We start from the raw sequence: 20086 nt of genomic DNA on the forward strand, positions 1-20086 counted from the left end.
ATTTTGGAAGCGGCTAACATTTGAAATTTTGCCGCGAACCTTGCAGTTCAAATGGCCCTTATAGGCCTTATTATCTATAGTATTACTTGGGTTGGGAAGGGATCTTCGCCTGCACTTCGCGACCTTCGGGTCGAGAATAGATGCAGTTGGGAGACTTAAACCCTCCCGGGCATGGAATATAAAGGTCTCTGTTTCACAGGGAGAAGGAGAGTCATCTGGGATATTCAGTTTTCAAGATGTGAATCAAAGTTTAGAAATAGTCAAATTAACAAAAAAAGTGCGATGTTTATTCAAACGGAAAAATAAAGATGACCCTTGCCTATATAAGGGCCTATACGGCGAGGTGAAGAAAATGGCCTCTCAATTTAGGTAGGTAAGCAGGAACTGGAAACTAGGCACCAAGATGACGTCAAAAAAACTAGCAGGGTGACGTGTATGCTCAATGGAAGGAGCATATTTGGATGATCCGGGTGAAAGCTTCACTTGATGTGATCAGAAGCTTCATGTACGCGAAATAGGGTTGAAATGAGCTAGTGCAATTCGGATGCAAAGCTCAAGAAACTGGTTTGAAGGAGCCTACAGGGTTACAAGGTGGTCTGAACTTAACATACATATTGATAACGAAAAGAAGATCAGAAAGACAACCTGCTCCGGACGGAAATAGCCATTCCGTTCACCAAGCTGAAAGGAAAGTCTGCTGGACTTAAATAATAAGGCCTACATTTCGCATCATACAGATCATATATGGAGTAGGTGACAATAGAATTACCATATCTAGGAGGGTAGTCGCTACACTGTGCCTGGGCCAAAGAGGCTCGCTGCAGGACATTGGAAACCTTCTCGGCGTAATCTTCGACTCAGTAGACCGCCTATCGAAGTGTATGTCTAAGGACCCGATATTATGTTTTATAAGTTTGAGTACAGGAACCATGAACTTCTTAGAATATTGTTGATATTGCAGCTAGCAATCATAAAGAACAATAAAAGAAAACCATTCTGTGCTGCGTCAAGTTTAATAATGCTAAGAAATGCTATTGGAAACACATGTTTTGCAGACGGCTTAGAGAAGCTTTAGCGAAACATGGATCCCCCGCAATATAAGGTTAAGGTTATGGGACTAAAATTCTATGGAACGGTGACGTTAGGGTCAATAAAAAAAGACGTATACACGGAACCATCTCAAGTTTTTGTAACGGTAATATAGGGAAAAGGGGTGTATTGGCATTAGTCGACCTGACCCTTTTAACTAGAAATTTTAAAAAGAGGACCTTCGCGGAAGCTTCGAAGGCCTTCGAAGACACTGGAGTAAACAATGAACAAATAGAAGGCATACTGGGCGCTGGTTAGCCATGGCCTGTTTAAAAACCTTGTTGCGGTAAACAGAATCCCGGCACAAGGCAAATTGTGCACAGGATGAACGGCTAACCAGGTGACCGAATAAATCACAGTGCCGTGTTGCCTGTGATGTCAGAAGGTGAGACACAAAGCTTTTGAGCGTTTCCAACAGGCTGTCACGACAAAATATGCTGTAGGTTTTTAGGACACGTTCCAGAGGACTGCAGAGGTGGACTGTTCTGCTGCAACTTTAATAGGGCGGACCATTTTGCAAGTTCTACAAACTGCCCGAGCTACAGAGAAAAGATTGCAGATGAACTTGTAGGGGAATGTAGAAACACGGTCTGGACAGATCACCTGCTAGTGAGATCCCGATGCCGATGAACGGCACAGGTGAGTTGGCTGCAGTGCCTGTTCCCTCAAGGCAGGCTGCTAAAGGCAATAACCTCGAGACAGGAATGAACGCCAAAGATAAGAAAAGGCAGTGGAAACCGCACAATAGCTCCTTTCTCCAACGCCTATGCAAGTGAGCAATGATCACAGTCTTCGGGGAAACCGTAAGAGGAACAGAACTTGTCACGATCCGTTCTAGGAATTTGCTCCGAATAAAGGGGCTCGCATAATAATGATTAACGAGCCTAAAATTGGTCTACAGAACAGTCGACAATTGGTATAGAGTCTTGATGGTACAACGTGCACACAAAACAGGACAAATTGGAGCAAACGCAGTATGGCAAAAGAGTTTTCTTGGGTAGAGATTGAAAACTTAGCTCGCATTTACTCTTGTTATTCAAGTCCTAGTTGGCCTATAGAAGGTTTCAACAGGATTTTAGGCGGCGTAGTGAGCTCGACAATTGAAGTAGTATATGCCCTATAGGTTATTGCAGGGGCTTTAGCGTAGTATCAGAAGCAGAGGAGTTTGTAGGGCATATAGGTGGGATCCGCAGCTGCTATAGTGGCTTTCTGGCCACGCAAGACCAAGTAACGCTAAACACGAGCGTCATTCCGCCACGCGAGTTCAGCTTTACCGCAGGACCACGCGAATTCGTCCTGCGGTAAGGTTGATCAGACGACCCGGTTTGAGGATTGAAAAGTGCTTAAGGACGGGGAAGTACTAAGCGATCATAATTTTATAGACTTCTCTGTACGTTCCAGGCTAATATGTCCTAATAACAGAACATCGCTAATGTACCTAAGAAAAGAAGGGGTGAACCATACAACACTAAGCGTAAAATTATGGACGCCCGCAGAGTAGGGAAGAACTTAAAGAAGATAAAGAAGTCTCTGAAGGTAAGTCAAAAATGAGAATCCAACTTTGGGAGGAATGAAGAAAATGCTCAGAGTCGAACAGCATGTAACAAGCTAGGAGGAAGCCTAAAGGAGTTAGCTAGTGTCTATCTAGCTGCGTTTCAAAAGGCTAATAGATACCATAGGCAAAAAAAGCGGCACCTAAATTAAATATCAAGTATAGCAAAAACAACTGCTGGAGAAACTTTCTGTAAGAACTACATGAAGATTTACGGGGTCGCTCTTATAAGCCCAAAAAAGAGAAAGCAGGCAAAACGAATAAGTACTAAGATCCTTGTTCTCATCTCGCTAGTTTTTTATCGAGCTGAGTTTATAGGCCCATACTTTGAGGGAAAGACCTCATCTGTTACGAGGGAAGAGGCGTTAAAGGCAAGAAAACGTATCAAAACGAGTAAAGCACCGGGTCCGTACGAGATATCGACCATAGTTACAAGGACTCTTTTTAAAGACTTTCCCGACATAGTTGCTGTAGTTATCATGTAGGTTTTTAGCCTAGACTATATTTTTACCAGAATGGAAACGGTGAGTTTGCACCTATTCCTATAGTCCTACTAAGGACACTGGCGAAAGAGAGCAAAGAAGAGCATTGGGTCTAGGGAGGAGTCTTTTATTTGAGAATCAATATGCCTTTCGGAAACAGATATCGGTACTCAGTGCAATTAATAAATTTCGATATTTCGAAAATTCGAGGGAGGGCTAAGAAGGTGAGTGGAAACTCGATTAAAGTAAGAGACCTTCTTTTCACGATCGTCTTGGGTGTTAGAAATGCTTTTGATGGCCTGCCATGGTGGACAGTGCCCACACGTTTGAATAAAGAAATGGTTCCTTACTACCTAGTCTATATAAACTCAGACTACCTATAGGACAGATCGATAGTCAATGAAGAATTTATCTTTTGTAGGATCGCAGGGACTCCTTAAGAGTCCATCCTTGGTTCACTTTGGGGTGTTAAAACCAAGCATCTTCCTTCCGGAGGAGAAATCGTTGCCTATATAGAACACCTCACTGTTACTGTTTAAGCTCGGAAGGCAGAGGAACTTTAAACAAGAGTAGATCGAACACTGACAGATGTCTCGATATAGATAAGAAAGGACGGGCTATCTTTAGTCCCTGCGAAAGCAGAGGTTATTACACTACTTATTAGCAGGGAAAAATGCCAACTTCTCACACTCATTTAGGACGGAGAGAGAGAGAAGAAATCTGATCAGAAACGATTACCTGATAAGGAGAGTGCATCGCATTAAGCAAACCGTCATAAAGGCGACCAGTGCCTTCATGGATATGATTACAAAACATTTATGGAAAAGGGAAAAGATGCTTCTCATGGTGCACCTGCTTGGGCATCACCCGAACCTACCTACAAGTTTCCAGCAAATCCTTGCATCTAGGGTTATCCAAGACTGCCTCACGGTTAACACAGACGCTATTTTGGTTTTGGCAAGCACCGGTTACTTGGATTTGTGGGTTAAAAAAATGTGTATGCTTTGGCACGATACCACGAATTATGTAGAAGGCAACGTTTTGAGAATGGGGCAAGAAGAGTGGGAGGCAATGTCTAATTTTGCTCCGGGAGCGGCAGTAAAGAGCATCACACTAAACATACCGGCTTTTTTTATATTGTATTACATTTTCATGTTATATACTATTATAGTAGTTGTTTGTTTTATGTAGGAATCACCTATTTTTAAGCATAGCATTCAAGACGCTTTTATTAGGAGCCTAATCGGAGTAAGTATTGCTGGACTTATCTGAGGTTTTTTCAACAAACCTTTGAATCGACGTGACAACTATACAAACAGCTATTTTTCTTAATTCTTTGTGTTCCCTTTGTTGTTTATTTTCCTGATTATTAATATCTGGTAATACGTTTTGCCATCCTTGAGATTTAGATTAACGTGGTTGCATGCTCTTAGTTGTGATTACTATGGCAACGTGCTTGAAGAGTTGCACATTCGCCACTTCAGGCTGCATTAACGCACAGGCCTGGATTGCACGTCCCAGTGGAGCACTTAGTACCTCACACAGATTTTCGCGGGTCACGGAGCATTTCAACGCAATCGTTACAAAATTAGCAAAGTCCTATCGGGCATAAATGTTTTCTGGGTTGCGCGCCTGGAAGATATGGTACACTGTACGTTAGCGACATGTATATGGTTCACGAACACTAAAGAAAGACACATGACAGAAAAAATGAAACTGTCTTTAGGAAACTGTATAAAACGGCTTAATTGCTTCATCATTCAATCATCAAAGTGTCAAGGGCGGGTAAGACTCTGGCAAAGATGTTCTTGAAGAGACTTGGTAAACTACGGCTGAGCAACTCGACAGACGATGGCTTATCGGCTTCAGAGGACGCACGGGAATCGTATTCTTGCTCAGGATGGAGAACCTAATCAAAGTTATCCCGACCTAATGATCCGGTGACATTAGCCTGTAAGACTGTTAAATGAAGATCTGGGCTGATTCGAAGCGAACCTTGAAAGAGGAATTGAGAATTAATGGATACTGATCTCGACAGGAACAAATCAATTCGGCAAAGCAGAGCTTAACAGTCAGCAAAGATAGGAGAGATGCTATGGTCTGGTGGGATCGTTGCTATGTAACCTTATTACTCAAACTCCCCCTAAAAAATGAATAATACGCAACTGTAGACATTAAGTCTGAATGTATCATTTTGAACAATTAGCTAGCTACATATATTGAACACTTACACAGCGCAATAGTCAAACTGTCTATATAAACGGATTGATTTACATTGGCTGGTTAGCATCTATTCAGGTCTTTAGTGTGACAGCCTTCTTTCTAATGTTGTATAATTCGCGGTCATCATCTATTAAAGGCCACTTTTTTCTGATTTTAGCTGAATTGAGTATCTATTGTAGATCTGAATAGAAGGTGTTTCGTCTAATGCGATATTGGTATTATGCCTAGCAATACAATTATGTAAGGAACGTCGCTAGACCGGGCTTTTCCAGAGGCAAGATTTAGCAGCGTTACCCTGTTTCACTCCTCAGAAGCCAGTACTCTATTGCCTAAGGAAAGTTGGGCAATGTATGGAAAGACAACGAATGATGCGTACGAGTGTAGATGTTTTTATTTCTTCATCGGCTTCCACGCGACCTAAGTAGCGCTATGCTAAGGGTACGTGGTAAAATCCGTTCAAAATGTACCGTCCTGCTACAACCCGTACAAGCGTTTAGTTACTCTATTGAAGACCTTTATATTGACGTTTCAGCTCATGTACAGTTTAAATATCCCTGTTCAAATACGATGCTGGCGTAGTCTGAACTTTGTGACCATCAGAAAGCTCCATTATCCAATCTCCTCTTTTGCCAAGCCGCCACTCCAACCGTATCCAACTAGCAATGCTACATTCTTTACAGTATACATCAACCGAAGGTAAATGCTACATTCATCGATTTGAGTGTGTATGTATATATATACGTATTCAAGTAAAGAAAAATGAATAGTAAAATGCATAAGAAAATCTTGGAGACGATCGATGTAAACCATATGCGTTCTGTTAAGAGGTGTAGATCTGTTGGTATAGAGGATCTATTTCGCTGAAAATCTAAATATTATAATTGTTCATGTATGTAGGATATTCACAATAAACCTATTATTCTAGAAAAGTGTTATTTCTGGTGAAATAGATCGACGGAAAACGGTGTTTTGGGTATATTTCGAGCTCACGAAGGTATTACGAGCTAACCTAGATGGACATAGCTCGTTTGTCAATTGGTGATTAAATACTTTCCTCTTATTAACACAACATAATCAATGTATCGGCCTCTTACTTCTCCCATCCAGCTGTCATTGACTTTCATATAGAAAAAAATAGAGAGACGATCCACCTAAGAAAACGTAAAAGTACAAAGCAGTGTAGCTACGATTAATCCAATGTTACCACCGAGGACAATATAGAACAAAGTTACATATACGATGCGTGACACTCAGGGCCAGGCATTTCATATCATAGATAATTTAAAATAAACCGAGATACATAAGTTGAAAGTATTTGTTAGTATTTAGGACAGGGGTGATGCGCTGGACATGAACTGCGTCTACGAGCAGAGCCATTAAAACAAACCTATTGGTATCGTAATTGGTCCAACTAGTGCTATCATTGTATGTGTGAAACCAGAATGAATTTATAAAATATTTACTATGCACACGATCAAGTGAATTTTTTTCGACGGTTCACTTAAACGAACAGGGGCGCTAATAAACCCATTAGTTCTAGGCCAATCGGCCCAAAATTGTTGAGTATAATAAGATCTTTATGTTAACTTGCTATTAGTACACGTTTATTTTTAAATATCATATAAATTGACAACAGGCCTGGATTAATCTAAGGCTTTCTATGAACTATAAGGGGTCATTACTCATGCTTCTCAAGCCGAAGACTTCAAGTGGCCATTTCTCGATCTCTTCTTAAATCTAGTTTAACTTTTGATTAGATTCAGGTTAGTTTGTAACTTATAATTTGATGAACGATTTTTTTCGATGATAGCAGACATCACGCTTAGAAAAGGTCAAAGTGTATGCATGTTCTTAGGAGCTCGGATCCTGAAAGGTTTACAATCGTAACCTCTTTAAGCGACTTGGCGTGTTTCATTTAATGAATTGCTCATTTGGAGGCAACGGAGTCTTACGACAGCAGTGAAAATTGTATTCTAAATACTTCTAATGCTACAATCGCGAATTGGTACTATTTTCATTAATCTGCATTGCTGTGGCATAGAATGAAGTTTAAGAACTCTCTCTCTCTCTCTCTTTTATCCTATATATATATATATAAGTATAGTAGTATATATATATATATATATAGTATGAGAAAAAATAATTTCCTTTTAACAACTAGTCTGCCTGCTTACTTGTGAAATCCGAATGATTAAGGCTGTTAGAGGATCGTCTTAGAAAAACCTTGAAAAGATAGAGCCAATTACTGCTTCTCTTAAAAGTTAGCTTCCGCCTACCTAGCATTATCTCACTTTAATTGATCGGAAACATAGGTAACAAGTTCATTCTCTCTTTTCATTTTTGAAAACAACGCAACGTTTCATCACGGCGGCCACGACTCTAGTCTTTTATTGTATTATACACTATGCGTAAATTATGTTTTAGCAGAAGCTATTTGGTTGTAGCTGGCCGGCATTCAGCGTTGTTTCATATTATAAATACGCGTCTGATCAAGTATATATATATATATATCTCTGAACATTGTGCTGCGTTAAAAAGTGTTCTCAAGTTGCATGTGTAATACGAAAAGTTGCACATTATAAATAGAATCAGTCTTTCATTTCTAGACAAGTTAAAGAAAATGTGTTGGCCTGAAGTGAATCCCGCGGATAGTGTTTCCCTCAAAATAATCTCTCAGACGCGACCCATTAGGGTGATTTTTTTGTGGGGCACTGAACTTTTTTCCTAGAAAGTTTTGCCCGGAAGACGAAGCCAAGGGAAAGTGCTTCTGTTTCTAGGGAACAAACTCCGTTTTCCCCATAAAACCCGATGTTAGCTTGCCTAGCCGTAAACGAAGGCCAGGAATTTTTTTTATTTTCACATTTGAAAACTATGCCGCAACAGAGTTTAAATATGCTAAGGGAGCTTCCAGCATCGTCTGCGTTGCACAAATATCTACTTCAGTGGAAAATTTGTTTCAACAACAAGTGTTTTCAACTTATGTTGTACAGAAAATTGCACTGTGGAAAAAGCTATTAGAAAACCGTAATTCATTGTACGACGCTAACTGCGGCGGCTATTGAGACTGAAACTGGCCACTTACTCTTATTACGCCGCAACAGTCGGCCTAATTGCCGCGCCTATTTTCTCTAAATCATGAAGCCAACAGTCGAGCCGTATTCACAGAGATCTGAAGTGATTGATAATGTTAACTTCTACTTGAAGTTAAAGTTGGAGAATCTATATTTATAGAACAATAAAAAAAATCAGACCCGGCAAAATAGCTGATAGTTGAACACAGTCGATTTTCTATGGTATCTCGATCTAAGTTGCGTATTGCTTGCACACTTAGCCATCTTTGAGTACTGGGTGCTATATACTGGTTTTATATAAAGCTACTTTAATTAGACAAGGAGTTCCCAGTTGAAGAAGCAAACGTACTTGCTTGTGAGAATTAAAATTACGGTTAGTTATATCAGCTGTCTATTGAAACTGGACTAAACGAACAGTCCGCTATAGCTACGAAAGGATTTCTAACTATGTAGATTAAGCCTATTATGAAATTCAATCTAATTTAGCTGGCCGTTCCAAGCGTCCGAAAAATAATTGCACAAGCATGATTTTGCCAACACGGTATCTCGCTGCTCCCTTCCCAAGGCCTTGCCAAAACGGTAGCTGACCCTTCGTAGCTAGCCAATTACCAGTATGCTTGAAGCGTTTAGCCGGCATACACAAACTCAACCTGTATGTCAGTAGACAAATGGCAACCTATACGAGCACAAACAAGCGTGTGAAGCATCAAGCAGGTTAAAGGACATCCAAAGAAACACCTAGCGTTTTAAATAGATGTTTACAAAATGAAACTCGAGTTCCAAGCTACGTGATCTGTCTCGCAATCGCCTTCGGTTTTGACACAAGTATATTACGGTTACTCTACTTGAGAAGTAGGCTGGCACTATTGCATCGGTATATGAAGCCCATACCAGGACAGCATTTTTAGACGGAAGCGCTCACAAAGCCTCTGCATCGTCGCTTATAACGCGCCCGAGTGGACAGTTATATTTAATCTCGCTTTTAAAACAAATTCATAAACAATGAGCCCCAGCTAATAGTCATGAGTGCCACGTATGAAGTCCGGCAACATAAATACTTGCTGTTAAACGAAATATAGAAATTATACAATATGGGTAGCAGACACCTATACAGTAGAAAACGATGAAAAAAATACGATTGTTTTTTTTTTTAACTATGCAGCGTCCAAACCAAATGTGCATGTTTCCCTTGACTAGCAGAGTGCTGGATTAGTTTCGACAAAAAGTCAAGCAAGATCCCTATTTACTGAACTGTCCAGCCTAAAACTGATGGTTTTTTCCGACAAGATCTATAATGTGATATACGTCAGCACATATTCGTAAAGCTCTTCGTGGCATTAAGATGACATAGAAGCCAATTGTGTTGTGCGGCGGGTTCCCTGGGGTAATCAACTACACACTATTTCTGTTCGGTATTTGTACCGATAGCATCGTCATGCGATATGATTCGCTAGTACGAGGTGTTACTTACTTGTGCATGTGTATGGGCGTGGCATATTAATCCTATCCGATATCTGCCGAAGAGAATGCCCTACAGCCTTATTAGCTGCATCCGCCCGAGATAGCCCCTTTGTCGCGGTCCAAAAAGGACTCAAGACTATCCATAGTTAATGCCGAAGATGCTGATAAAGGCTTATAATAATAGGATATGGGACGGCCTTTCCTAAATGAAATGCTTAACTGTGTATACGAACCTGTGCAAAATAACATTGCTCGTTGAAACTAGCTATGTGGGCCGGCTGTCGTCAATAAAACGCCCTTCCGTCCGGATTACGCATTATTGCTAATGATTAATGGATCGTTAGTTCTCTGTCATGTTCAATATCATATTCTAAATAGATTTATAGTTGTCCGATTATCACATTGGGCAGCATCTGATAGAATTTTCTGCATATTGGATCTGTGCCAGTACTTTTTTTTGGGGGAAGTTGTGCGTTCTACTTCGTGAAATACAATTTATGTATGTATATGTGTATATACATGTATATATGTGTACAATCTTCGAGACGTTTGATATGAGTCAATAACAAATTTGGTATGCGAAAATAACTCTGGCTAAGTTCTGCGTTGCTGTTAGTTTCTTCCAGGTAGAGTTTTCATACACTTGGCAATTCTTCCAAAACAACGATTAAGGGCATAAATTTTACTGCGTCACGTTTGGTCAACCAATCTCAAACTATCTTGGCTTGACAATTCTACACAGAGAGAAGAAACAATTATGAAGTTTTTTGAAGGCCCTTGGTAAGACGGATATGCCTCATTCAGTGATCCAATTAAAGGTCCAACCATTGAATGGCGAGCCGTATGTAAGCAAAAAGTTGGTGTTAGGTAAATATTTTTTGTAAGAAGTTCAGCTCAGTACAAAGTAGAATGAACATCTACATCGAACTAAATAGCGGCCTTTGTTAATTTATAAATTTGTACTCTTCTTGTTTTTACATCTCTCTACTGTGTCTTCAAATAAATAACAAGAAAATATCATTCATGTCCACTTGTCCCGTTTTCGCTTTATTATTCATTTGTATTGCAAGTTGATATATATTATATGAAAACGTTTCGTTATGCTTAATGTAACAGAGTCGGGAAAAAGGAACGAGAAAGAATAGGGAACAGATGCACCCCGAAGGGGTACGATAGAAGAAACGGATGGGCCAGTGACAGAAGCAAGGACGTCCAGCCTCTATTCCCGGCAAACGAACAGCCATACAATAAATAATAATGCTCATACATTGTGTCCCTGGTTTCCACCGCCGGTTTCTAGACGTCAGCTCGTGAACCTACCGGCGTGCACCGGCCTAGATAATCTTTTCCTTTGGCTGCTTCTTCGCTTCATCACAGTGAATTGGCGAACGACTATTTGTCTTACACCGATGTATCAGCCGATGCTGATCGACACAGTCCTCGATATCTGTCTTTAGATGATGCCTGTTTATGCAGTAGCCATTTACGCTAGATAATCCAGCCCTTAGATAATATGGACTGCTTTAAAGGTGAGCGACTGAAAGTGGACTAAGTTGGAACAAGGCTTTGGCGTACTATTGAACTACACTGCATAACTCATTGTTCAAAAATTATCAAGTCGTTGATTCCCGATCCATAGATGTTTTACGAGTTACCGCCTTCAAAATGATTCTCACTGAGAGAATATATTTATGCCATCGCTTTATTTCCAGACGTCCGGAAACTTGCCAAATTCGATTATCGGGCTAGCACTCAGTGTGGCCATTGATTTTCTTTTATTTGCTCTATCGTCTCGGAACATCTTCTTTTCTTTAGCTTCAACAATAGCAGAACGTCGTAGAAGGCTAGGTCCAGTGAATACGGAGGTTGGGAGAATATAAGCATCGCGTTTTTTAAAAAACTGTTGAGTCGTTAGTAAGATGTGGGTCGCGGCATTGTCGCGATCGGCGAGCCAGAACTTGTCTTGCCACGACGCAAAAATCTTGCGTCGATGAGACTGGTACAATTTTCTTCTTGATAGTACTGCTTGGAAACCGTGAAGACTGACGCCATTATCTCATAATCAGCGACTCCTTGACAGTTCAAGAAAGCCGTAAAAAGCGCTTTTGTTGGATCATGGAACTTTATTCCGTCGGAGCGTGTTTTTTTGAACTCGGAAAACTTGGTCCTGGCCTCCGTGCTGTAGCCATACACTTACGTCTGCCAACAGGTAATGACGTGTTCGAACACAATGGGCTCTTTTCAAAGTGGTAAAAGATGCTGCATAATAGGTTTTCATGGACGCTGAGGCGTATATCTTATATTTTGTTATCCAGCACGGAGTTGAAAATATTAGATGTTCGATAGAAAGGTCCTGATCGACGTGCGACATAAGTATGTTTGGATTTAAATTATACGCTTCTTTTTTGTCTCATTACCTAAGCAAAAATATGCGTACCCGTGAACTTACGATTAGCTCTATTCTCGTAACTGATGGGCTTGCTGGAAGGGAAGACGGCTGGATCATTTTCTTCACACGCTCTACGAAATGAATGAGAAAATATTTAATAGAATAGTATAACATCGAGGCAAATGGATCGGGCCATGTTCTGGTTATCCATTTAACGTAACGTACGTTTCAAAAATAGTACTTGCAAGCAGCCTAAATCATCTAGTTAACTGGTCATCATCTATGCCCACGCATAGCTGTCAGCGGTGACCTTTACTTGCCCACAAGCTCAGACATCTCTTACAAAGAATTATAGAACTTATTTGAAATAGGGTTGCATACATCGATCGAAAGTACTCCCTTTTCGAATTGTCTAATAATATGTTTTTGTTCAATCACATCTTTCTGATCAGCATGTCTTCATTTCTACTCGCTCACCGAGGAGATAACTAGATTTTTACAGTCAAACGTTGCAATAAGTCCTCTGTGGATCAACATCACTGAGAAATTAATGAAACACGTTTTAGTATTTCGTTGTTCCTTACGTGCTTTACACCGAAAGTCGCGCAAGCACTCAGATAAACTGAACGTAGAAGATTATTATTTATTACGTAATAAGTTGTTATTATTACGTGAAAACAAGAGAAAATGTTTCGGCAACTGCCATGACACGATTCCATATTGGGCACCGTAAACACAACCGTAGCAAATTGTGCACACCATTATAATTAAGCTGATTGACAAACACTGAAAGGAGGAAAGAAGAGAAAGCCAGACATACAATATTGATGTTTTTGCTCTGCAAACTTCTCTATCTCGTTCGTGACTTAGGTACCTATCAAAGGAGACCCTGCGTATCATGTGAAGAAAATTGACTTTTTGCCCGTGTGGGGATATGAGATCTGATACGAAAAATAAGGGGTTCAAATCAAACATAAGCCCGCATACTACTAATAATTTCAGCGTTACAAAGTACCTCATTGTGCACTACGAAGTGTAAATAAATGTTCTTTTTTGTCCATTTAGTTATATATATATATATATATATATATATATAGAAATAATTTAATAAATTGAAATACTTTTACTCATGAATCGATTAACAAGTCTTATGCTCTCTAGGATTCAACAAACGTTGTGGGCTTTTTTTCCATACAAGATTCGTTCAAAAAGACGTTTAGCCTTAACATGAAAATGGCATCGCCCGTGAACAATTTTTGCTGGTACTATTGCGTATACACTGAATATCAATAGTGAAAACTCCAATCATATTTAACGTTTGTTTCTACGGTTATTTATATCGGTCCATATTAGTTTCGTTCTAAATTAAAAACTCTTCAATATCGAGCCATCATTAATTTTTTACATTTTCAAAGTAACACGCTACGCAAATTCAACGACGCTGGTTACGAAGATTTCACGTTGTTTCGCGAGTTGCTTGTACCGTTAAATCTTGAACAGTTAAGTACAGACAGAGTAAATATTCCGTTTTGTCACGTCAACGACCGAAAACCCCAATAACTACTGGGTGCCAAACAATTCTCAAAGTAGAGTTAGAAAGAGAGCAGCACTTGGGCATCTTGAGGAAACACGTTCGTCATGCACCATCGGAGAATTTGAGCACGAAGAAGTTGACCGTGCATCGTGCGCTGGATCTTTTCACTCAGGATAAAAAATGTCTTCGAATGTACGTTCACAAAAGTCGGGTGATGCAGCTCGAGCAAAGCGATTCAAAGTTTTTGAGTCGATTAATAACTATAGATTAAATATGATGGTCGTACTGTAACACCTCTGCGAGCACGACACACCCGCAACAGTAAACGGCGAAGGCTGAATCAGCTCCTGAAAAAAGGCATATCGGCAGGGAATGCGATGGTAATCATTTCTCGAATAGTTATGGGTTTGTGCTAATCGATCATTAGAAGGAAAAGAAGACAACAACGAGGATACATTACACATTATCACGTTATAAGTTGGCAACGGGAATTTCGAGGAAATAGGTAGTGTTGACCTACTAAAACGATGCACGACCTCACACTTCAGCGATAGACATACCAAATATTCACGAATTGAGGTACGTGTTGATTGACCATGCACCCTATACGCCAGATTTTGTCTCAGTGTCTGTAGTCTCAAAGTTTTGCACCGAGGACACAAATGGAGAAAGCTATGGCTATCAGTTTAGTTCATTTTGCATGCCGAGATGTCAACTTCTATTTGAGCAGGTTAGATAGATGAGGACATCACTGGCCAGATGTATGGACTTCGAAGCAGACGCTGTTGTGAAACGGCATTTTAGAGAAAAACGATTTGGATTGATAACTTCTAAGACTGCCTACGCAGCTGAGTTTCAACTATTACTTCCATGACAGATGTTCAAGCCGCCGTATAGGATTGCTTTAAGGATATGTCAGAACAGAGAGCTCGGCTCAAGTGGCCTAGAGGGGCTGAATAGAAGCGATTACTAGATTCATCGGATGTCCTACTACTGGAATCGTTCTCGCATACAATTTCGAATGTAAGATGATTTTCTTTTCCAATGCTTTTCCAACAGTGATGAAACCTTTAAAAAGGAAAGTGTATTCCAATTTATTTTCTGAAAGATTAGCACTAAGTTTAAAGCTTGATTTGTTTGACGAACGTTTCAATTCGTTGGAGAAAATCCTTTGGTCCCTTTCTGTCGGTTGGTGCTCGGTCTTCGTCGAAATTCTCTAATTTTGCCTGATGTGATGTTTTCCGTTGCTTCCGGTTTCCGGCAGCTTTGTTACGCTTGCACTCGGTAGATTCCAACGTGTACCAAAGGATATTACTTACCAAAACACGAAAGTGATCTGTTAGAATGATGAATATTTCCAAAAGGCACGTACGTGCCTTGGATCATAATAATTGTTCGTTAAACGTATATTAACCAATATAATTAGAACTAGTAGAAATAAACCCGTCTTCATTATTGAGGACAATGTTATGTGTTGCTATAGTCCCCACATTACGCTGTGAATAGTTACAAAACGTCAATTAAAATTATTTGAAGCCGAAAGTTGGATTCGTCTCAAAATTTCGATATAACTTGCTACTAGATTTACATTCGTTGACCCTTTTCTTAATACTGTTAATCATTAATCTTAATTATAATTAATCTTAATAATAATTAATAATAAGATTAAGCGGATACTTATCAAACAGTGATTGATGTAAGGTATCAGATATTGAAAACAGGATTGTTTTTTCGTTGTACGATAGTCTACTATCAGAATTCTTGAGACAAGATCGTAGCTGTTTTATCGTAAATTCCATGGTCCATTTTTACTCTGCTATTATTGTTTCTTGATTGGCTAAATAAAATACATTATATTTGTGTATCTGTTCAAAAGAGAAGTTAAACAGTAGTAATAGGGACACTCCATATTCGTGTCTAAATATATGTGTGCCTAGCAGACGAAAACTATGCTTTTTTTGTTTGTACCATGAACCTTAATAATTGGAGTGTTATTATGTTGGGAAATACTAGTTTTTGTTCACAATTTTTGAGGCCAAGTACACAACTGTTACGGGAAATGGAATCGTTTGGCCAACAGTAAATCTACATAACGTCTAGGATGAACCATTTTTCTCGTAAGGAGTGCCATATCTTGCCTTTATTGTATTCCCTTACCTAGCTCGGGCACATCTACTCACCGCGTTCAAAAGCAACACATATGATTTACGTGCCGCCATTTTTGACATCAGTGGCCACATGGAAACAGACGATGTGATGTTAACTCAAGCTTGCTAAATGGTAATACCAAGAGCTCATCGGAAAAAGTTACAACAAAAAGGGGATCTCTTTTGTCGCGGATTTTCTCGCAGATCCTATTCTCATCATATGAACGATACTAAATACAGATAGATTTATCATTACACGCATTCGGATAGTTATAGTATGATTGTTTTGTTGTTATCACTTCATACATTTCTGATCGTTGTCTATAATCGAGATTCTTCCAACAACCTTCCCTTGTAGACTTTCCCTCCCTCCCTCTGTAAACACTCGTTGCATTACTACGTCGATTTAGTCAGCTTCTACGTCATCGGCATGCTGATAAGTCATTATGTAACGTACAGGTCGATGAGCTGCGTAAGTGCGCTTTCATTACGTGGCTGGCGACACGGTTCCTTCCTGCTTTTCGGCGTGTCGTTTGTGGCGGTACGCTGTAGCTAGAGGATGTCGCTAACACGTCAGATCTGAGCTCATAGCAGTGAAAGGTGCGGCAAAGCTTTTGTCAAAGCTGTAGCGTGTTCACTTTCTCTTGCCTATAATATGCTCGCGTGTTCGGCAAACGGTGGAACTAGCTGACCCGCTAACTGTGTTAGAGAACTCTCCAGTGAATGGCAATCCGTGTATCAATACCGGATGAACGAGCTCTGTAGGCGAATACACCCACTCTCCTAACCGATGATGAATCTTAATAGGTCATAACATCGCGTCGTTCGACTTCTTCGACTCAGACGACAACAGGCTCGCCGCGTCTGCTGCGATCTCGGTTGTTGTCTTCGCTGAAACCGGCATTAGCACCTACGTCGAAGCTTTTTGCGATCAGTTACCGTCGCCTTACGCTATTGTCTGATCAACATGTTTTCAATGTCATGTACGCTCGTGCGTTGTTGTTGTTGTTGTTGTGTATGTATGTGTGTGCTCGTAATGGAATCGTCTCGATGCTGTGATACGTAGTAGTCAATTCCGCTCGTTTACTGGTCACCGACTAGATGGCAAGAACAGATCGAGAAAGAGAAACGGGGGGGTCGACTCTGACCTGAAAAGTATATAGGAGCCAAATATTGGCACAATCCTGTAGGAAACCTCCTAGCTGCAAGCTGCGCGGAGGCAGACGAAAGCACGAAACGAAAGGTAGAAGCAATAGAAACGTCGAACGTAGATCCGACTTAGACGGCGAACATTTGTTTTAGCCAAAGTTCGAAATTTCTAATCTAGCCTTCGAACTACCTTTTTTCGTCATCCATCTTTTGCTGCTTCGCATATTTTTCCGTTATTGACTTTACCAAGAACTGCGAGTGCTTCAGCATTCGATCAGCTCTGAGTAGTTCACGTGGATTTTGCCTTTTAGCTTTAATACACACTTCTACTTTTCGATTCTGCTGTTTGCATTGACAAAGTAATGCTAGCTTTTGCACTTGCGATGTTTATGGCGGCACTTGTGCCAGTGCCAAAATGCACTGCTTCGCCTGATTTGTCACCAAACTGGAATCCACGTTCGACATACAGGTCAACGCGCGACTGGCGATCCTCGTCCACCTGGGGCTATTCGACGAAAGCATGGGATCGCGGCTTCTCCACACGGAAATGGAGCTATCCGACCCAGCTGCCCACTCGCCAATGGGACCCTTACCTCAACCACGGCCATGAACAGGGACAGGTGGTTCGTTATCCCGATGGTCAGATCGTGCAATATGGACAACGATCGAACAATCCCACTAACGGATATTCCTATATGCAAACGCCGGTCATTCATTATCAGCAAGGTGTTATGCCTACCCAGAGTTGGAAGCCTACTCGTAAGTACAGTGAACGGTGAAACCGTTGCCTTTAGACGAAGCTCTGACTACTTTGTTTACCCAACATAGCTAGCCCGTTTTTAGAGTTTGCTGCCTTTTTTGAGAAGGACAGACCATCCTTTGTGTTACGCATATTTTTGAATCTTCCCTTCGATAGTGTAGTGAGATCTTTTAAATTGGCAAGAGAAATGAATGTATTTTACGTCGGATGCTGCCATTACATTACATTACTTCAGACTGCTGACTTCCAGCACGGAACGAAGTATATCTATTCCCAGATTCCGAGCCCAGATCATATACGACGAAGTTTAATGGACAACGTCTGGAACCCTTACTATATGTTGCTTTTACAAGTAGAAGGAGGTTTCGCATGAAACACCGTGTCCCATTTTGCTTCATATATTGGATATTACTAGGGTATTGAAAGATGCGTGCCGAAAGATTTTAAGTGGTAGACAGGCAGTGGTAGACGTCGTTACGAAAATATTGATCATTCTTAAATCAATCCATTTCTTGATACTTATAGTGCGAACTCATAATCCAACGAAAGCACATATCTGCTCATGATATTTTAGGATTACAGCGATAAAGTATCTTGCGAATGAGCCTCCACTTGGAAGCTTAATACTATTGTTATTCAAGCAAATTATGGTTAAACCAGTATTTCGCATCGTCTGTTAACTTACAAACTTGGTTCTATTAAATGGTAGTATCAAAAAGCAAAGTTTTATTTGCGTTTGAAATTACCGTTAACCCACAGATATTATATAACAATAGTATTAAGCTTCGCAAGACACGTTATCTCTGTAATCCTGAAACGTCACGAGCAGACAGCAGAAGCTTCACGGCGTCTCATGTGTGAGACTTCATTGTTAGCCACCGTTAAACAGTTCTTGGTCATATGGCAACGTTTAGCCTCGCGTAAGTAACGGTACAATGCAGGAAACCGCACCTCGTCAGTGCTCTTTCTTAACGGATACAGACATTACTGAAACAGAAATCGCGAAGATGTTTGCACCTTACGTTCGTAAAAAAATCTACACTGTTTAAAAAACTTCAATAGAGCACAGTCGTAACGCGAGCCGCGGTCTCCGTGCTCGCAGCCCCTGAGCAGTATGTCCTACAATAGAGTTATCAGAGCGATCTATTTCTTCTTCCCGCAGTGTTTCCAAAGGAAATTGATCGGATCAATTTTTACGACTATCTAAATTCTATTTAATCCGATTCTAATTAACGATTTAGAGTAAAAGACGCGGTCTCAATCAATATGAAGCACACGTAATTGCATCAAAACATGCTACCCTATCTAACTGTTTGTTTCTATCGCAGTCGAGTGCAAATCTGAGCAGATGGAGCGTTGCTTCCGCGAATGCGAAGAGCGAAAAATTCATTCGTTTACCTGCAGACCCCAGTTCGGCGTAGCATTTACGTGCTCGTGTTCCGTAACTATCTACATACCGAACGTTGCCGTTTAGTATCAGCCTACACATAAAGTCACATGAATAAAGCTAGCGTATTATTAAGCCCGGTTGGGCATCGGGGCATTAATAGCAAGTCAAAACATTGCGACTTGTTGCGCACATTAAATCCTTAACCTCACCGCAGATCATTCACTTCAATCGTAGCACATTCACTAGCCGCTAACCCATAACATACAAATCACATTAATAACAGTTACGGAAAGAAAAAAGTCTAAGTGTGTGTACCCTGTGGCGCACTCAACATATAGCTTTCAAATACGAGGATATTTAAACGATGCAACCAGCGAACTACCGAAACGCTGGATGCGATGTGTATGTGTAATATAGTTTCGCTGTTAAATAAATGCCATGCTATCTAAGCGATACAAAAAGTTACCGTCTTTGACCTGTGTTATTGGGGCTGGCTGATATTGCGGACCTGTAGGTATATGCATGTCGAGATACTAGGTTTAAAGGCTGAATGAAGATATCGTATGTAGAAGCATTTGTGTTACAAAGGCACATAGTGATCTTATAAGTCTTCCGATGACATTTCATCGAGATCCTTAAGCCTAACTGTTACATGTATCATATGCTATTTTTATTTAATATCTAGCCTACATTAGCGGACCAAGAACCGTTACTTTAAACTATCGTACTGCGCTTTTTTTTTACGCTGCTACTGATGCAGTGATCGAGCTAATAATTACTCACATTGTTTTTCTATAAAGTTGAAAAGTCTATGAAAGAACTTCCCGTTTGTTTCAAAT

The 20086-nt window shown here is 40.4% G+C and overlaps 1 protein-coding gene across 1 annotated transcript; it reads left to right on the forward strand.

Annotated features, from left to right (window-relative positions):
* The first annotated feature begins 16807 nt into the window (after positions 1–16807).
* LOC111250993 (uncharacterized) lies at positions 16808–19712 on the forward strand. The gene is made up of 2 exons (XM_022807099.2): positions 16808–17856; positions 19186–19712. Exons 1-2 carry the CDS (start codon positions 17460–17462, stop codon positions 19329–19331), a joined length of 543 nt encoding a protein of 180 aa, XP_022662834.1. The 5' UTR covers positions 16808–17459; the 3' UTR covers positions 19332–19712.
* Positions 19713–20086: the final 374 nt, after the last annotated feature.

Source organism: Varroa destructor, unplaced genomic scaffold (assembly GCF_002443255.2).
Source record: "Varroa destructor unplaced genomic scaffold, Vdes_3.0 BEIS01000001.1, whole genome shotgun sequence".
NCBI classification, from domain to species: domain Eukaryota; kingdom Metazoa; phylum Arthropoda; class Arachnida; order Mesostigmata; family Varroidae; genus Varroa; species Varroa destructor.

Excerpts from the sequence above, each read along its gene's own strand:
- LOC111250993 (XM_022807099.2), top strand. The coding sequence starts at position 17,460 with ATGCTAGCTTTTGCACTTGCGATGTTTATGGCGGCACTTGTGCCAGTG. Across the intron at positions 17,857-19,185 it reads CCAGAGTTGGAAGCCTACTC|TCGAGTGCAAATCTGAGCAG; the intron begins GTAAGTACAGTG and ends TTTCTATCGCAG.